This window comes from Canis lupus, chromosome 11 (genome assembly GCF_011100685.1).
Source record: "Canis lupus familiaris isolate Mischka breed German Shepherd chromosome 11, alternate assembly UU_Cfam_GSD_1.0, whole genome shotgun sequence".
Taxonomy (NCBI): Eukaryota; Metazoa; Chordata; class Mammalia; order Carnivora; family Canidae; genus Canis; species Canis lupus.
The window spans coordinates 66,394,862-66,398,632 of NC_049232.1; the positions used below are offsets into that span (position 1 = coordinate 66,394,862).

At 42.6% G+C, this 3,771-nt stretch overlaps 1 protein-coding gene across 1 annotated transcript; it reads right to left on the reverse strand.

Annotated features, from left to right (window-relative positions):
* Positions 1-494: 494 nt before the first annotated feature.
* OR2K2 (olfactory receptor family 2 subfamily K member 2) lies at positions 495-1,445 on the reverse strand. Its single transcript, NM_001389130.1, is given in 1 exon segment — positions 495-1,445. A coding segment is annotated over 1 exon segment (951 nt).
* Positions 1,446-3,771: the final 2,326 nt, after the last annotated feature.

The window sequence follows — 3,771 nt, forward strand, 5'->3', positions numbered from 1 at the left end:
AGCCCCACAAAGACACAAGGGTGAGAGTTGCGGTTCCAGTTCTGCAACTGTGTGATGGGTCAGTGAGTCTTTTCATTTTTCTTGAATGTTCTCTATTATGCATAATCAAGGCCAATCTCTATTATGTGTTCCTTTGTTCCTTATGCTCCCACCTCATTCTAGAAACGACCAAAGGCAGGGAACATACACAAATTTCCTCTGGAGCCAACATTCACTGACTAAATTCATCCAAGTTTCCTTCAGGGCCAAGTGGGTGAGGATGCTACAGCCCAAAACTTCTCCAACCATGGAACACAAAAGACAGGAAATATCACCAAATGCAAACTGGAACCCACTATTGTCCATGGGCAATCACTTCGGTGTTCACATATCTCACAACTGTAAAATTACACGGCTAAGGGTGAAACCAGTGTGCGAAGGGTGGGGACACTGTGTAGACTTTGCGTGGTGAATTGGGTCAGGAGCACACCTCTGACAAAACTGCTGGCATCTGGTCAGAGATTTTCATGTGTTTGATACAATGGTGTCTGGCCCAGTACTTTTCTCACGGCACCTTTGACTTCTTTGTTCCTTAAGCTGTAAATTATGGGGTTCAACATTGGGGTCAGCACTCCATAAAGCAGCGAGATGATCTTATCTACTTCTTGTGAACTTGATGAAGAAGGCTTTAGGTACATAGACAGGGCGGCCCCAAAATACAAGATCACCACAGTCAGGTGGGCACCACAGGTGGAAAAAGCTTTGTTTCTTCCCTCCGCTGAGCTGATTCTCAGAATAGTGGAAAGGATGAAGACATAAGAGATGCAAATCAAGAGCATCGGAATAGGCAGGAGGAGCACGCTGACCACCAGCATGATCATGTCCATGAGCAGTGAACTCGTGCAAGCTAACTTCAGCACGGCCAGAATTTCACACGTGAAGTGATCGATGAGATTCCTACAGAGGGGCACCCGCAGGGCGAAACTGGTTTCCAGCAGGGCGGTCACACACCCCGTCACCCAGGAGACAGTGGCCATCTGCACACAGACCTGCCTGTTCATGATGATGGGGTATCTCAGTGGGTGGCAAATGGCCACGTAACGGTCATATGCCATCACAGCCAGGAGCACGCACTCTGTGGAGCCCATGGCGAGGGACAAATACATCTGTACCATGCACCCAGAAAAGACAATGGTTTTCTGGGATGAGAGCAAGTTCACCAGCAAAGTGGGAATCGATGCAGATGTGTAACAGATATCCATGAAAGACAGATTTCCAAGGAAAAAGTACATGGGGGTTTGGAGGCGTGAATCTAGGACAGTGATCAAGATCAGAGTGCTGTTGCCCAAGAGAGTTATCAGATACATCACAAGGCTGAAGACGAAGAGAACAATCTCTAACTTCGGGTATCTAGAAAAACCCTCCAGGAAAAAAAAGCTCCAAACGGTGAGGTTTCCTCCTTTCATTTCCTTTTTTTTTTTTTTTTTTGCACCTGTAGTTATTCTAATATTATTATTGTGTTCAATTCATCTGAGGACATAAAGAAATGGATCGAGCATCGTGTTCAGTTAGGAAAAGACTTTCAAACTTATTTTCACTATTATAAACACAATTTTGCTACAAGTGATCACAAGCCTTATCTATGGTTCTAAAGGGAGGGAGAACAGGTTTGATCTACATAAAAAGGTGATTATTCCACAATGAAATTTAGAAAAGAGTGAAATTGAAAACAAGAATAATAAACATATTTCATACCTGAATTTCAGTTCGTTCTCCTATGCTTGGCATAAAAGTTTTTCAGTACAGATTTGAAAGTACTGTGCAACAAAAAATATGAGTGAACACTGACTAAATGGGGCATAGATTAACAAGTAAACCAGATAAGTGAAGCAAAGAAAGCATGTCTGGGGCAGCCCCGGTGGCTCAGCGGTTTAGTGTCGCCTTCAGCCCATGGTGTGATCCCAGGGTCCCGGGATCGAGTCCCACATCAGGCTCCCTGCATGGAGCCTGCTTCTCTCTCTGCCTGTGTCTCTGCCTCTCTCTCTCTTTCTCTCTCTCTCCCTCCCTCTCTCTCCCTCTCTCTCTCTTTCTCTCTCTCTCTCATGAATAAATAATCTTTAAAAAAAAAAAAGACAGAAAACATGCTTGTACAATAAAAACCAGTAATGATCTTCAGTGTAAGAAGAGGAGGGATATTGAAAGAAGCAAATAAATGAATTTGTTCTGGGTCTAAATAAACTCCTTCCTTTCCAGCGAATAGCATGGAGGTCCATACACTTGTCTCAAAAAAATGATGACACTGTTAAAAGCATTGGAAGTACCCATTCTGATTATATTTAAGTACCAGTTTACAAGTCACCACAAAAGGAGCCACCTTATTTAAACACCGACACATCCACAGCACAGTCTCACTCCTCATTGAGACCCCTACCTTCGTGAGTACGTAAATCTTGCTAAATATTATTCCCAGGCGAAACTCTTCTCATATATTAAAACCCATGAAGATCTGGAAGATGCAGAAATTAAGCTCCCTTTTTAAGCTCTCTTAAAGTCTCTTGGAAAAGATTATAGATCATCTAGGTATAAACAAGACGCTGAATGTTTCGGGTTTTTTACATTCCAGTCCATTCTATCTGGGTTTTACATGACACTTCACATTAATAAAAAGAAAAGACCAAAAAGTACCTTGCCTCTGCACTGATACCACTCTTTATCACCCTTGATCGCTTCCCTTTCCCTACTAGTCCTTTCCTTCCTGTTTTCAGATATCCTGGCTCTGAACCATCCCGGCTGGCCGTGTTCCCTGTGCACACTGCCATCCTACCTTTGCTCTTTCTCTCATAGGCAAAGTCCTCCGTGACATGGTTCACCTTACGGTGTTTCGCTCCTCACTTTCTCATCGCCAGGGTTCCTTCGTGGTTTCTCCCTTTCTGCAGTGTTACCCTTCATCTCCCCATTCCCCGTATTTCAAAAGTGGGTAAGTGGGGTGATGGTGGAAACAATCTCGTCCTGGGGTCAATATCTTGTATCATGCCCCTAGAGCAGGAGCATAGGATTTTCTCCAATAGTTTCCATCATAGGATGTTATTCTCTGTGACTTCTGCTCCACCGTATCTCATTCCTAGCCTATTAGCAAGCCCTTCCGTTGTTTCCTGTCTTAGTCATCAGTCCCCAAGCAGCTTGCATGGGGACTAAGTCCAAACATTATCTGCTCCCGCCCAGTAGGCTGTTGGTTTTCTAGGGAATGCCTATCAGTTTGCCTTTCCTCTGCGGTACTCGAGCAGAGTTTGTACTTCTATGAGTTCCATTTCTCCTACATCACAGTAGGTAGTTCTCATTTGTTTCTTAGATAACAGGTCCTTTCATAGGGATTTCTCTGCCAGATTCTATATTTAACAAATTCTGTACAAAAAAATTGTATTATATTATCATAGAGATTATTTTAAAGAAACTAAGCATGTGTGTGTATGTGCATGTGTGTGTTACTCTTAAGACTAGCCAAAAAGACACAATTTTTTTTTTTTTTTAAGAATGAAAAATCAGCCCAGTTGCCTGAGACATGATATTTTCCTACTGTTTAAAAAGGGTGCCTGCCTGGCTGGCTGAGTCAGTAGAGCATTAAGACCCTTGATTTCAGGGTTGTGAGCTTGAGCCCCACACTGGGTGTAGACATTATACTTTTAAAAAAATTTTTTTTAATCTTTATTAAAAAAAATAGTAACCAGGAAAAATTTGTCATCCCATCTGAATTCCCTGTTGCCAACTCCAAATAAAATATTGTTTTAGGATGAA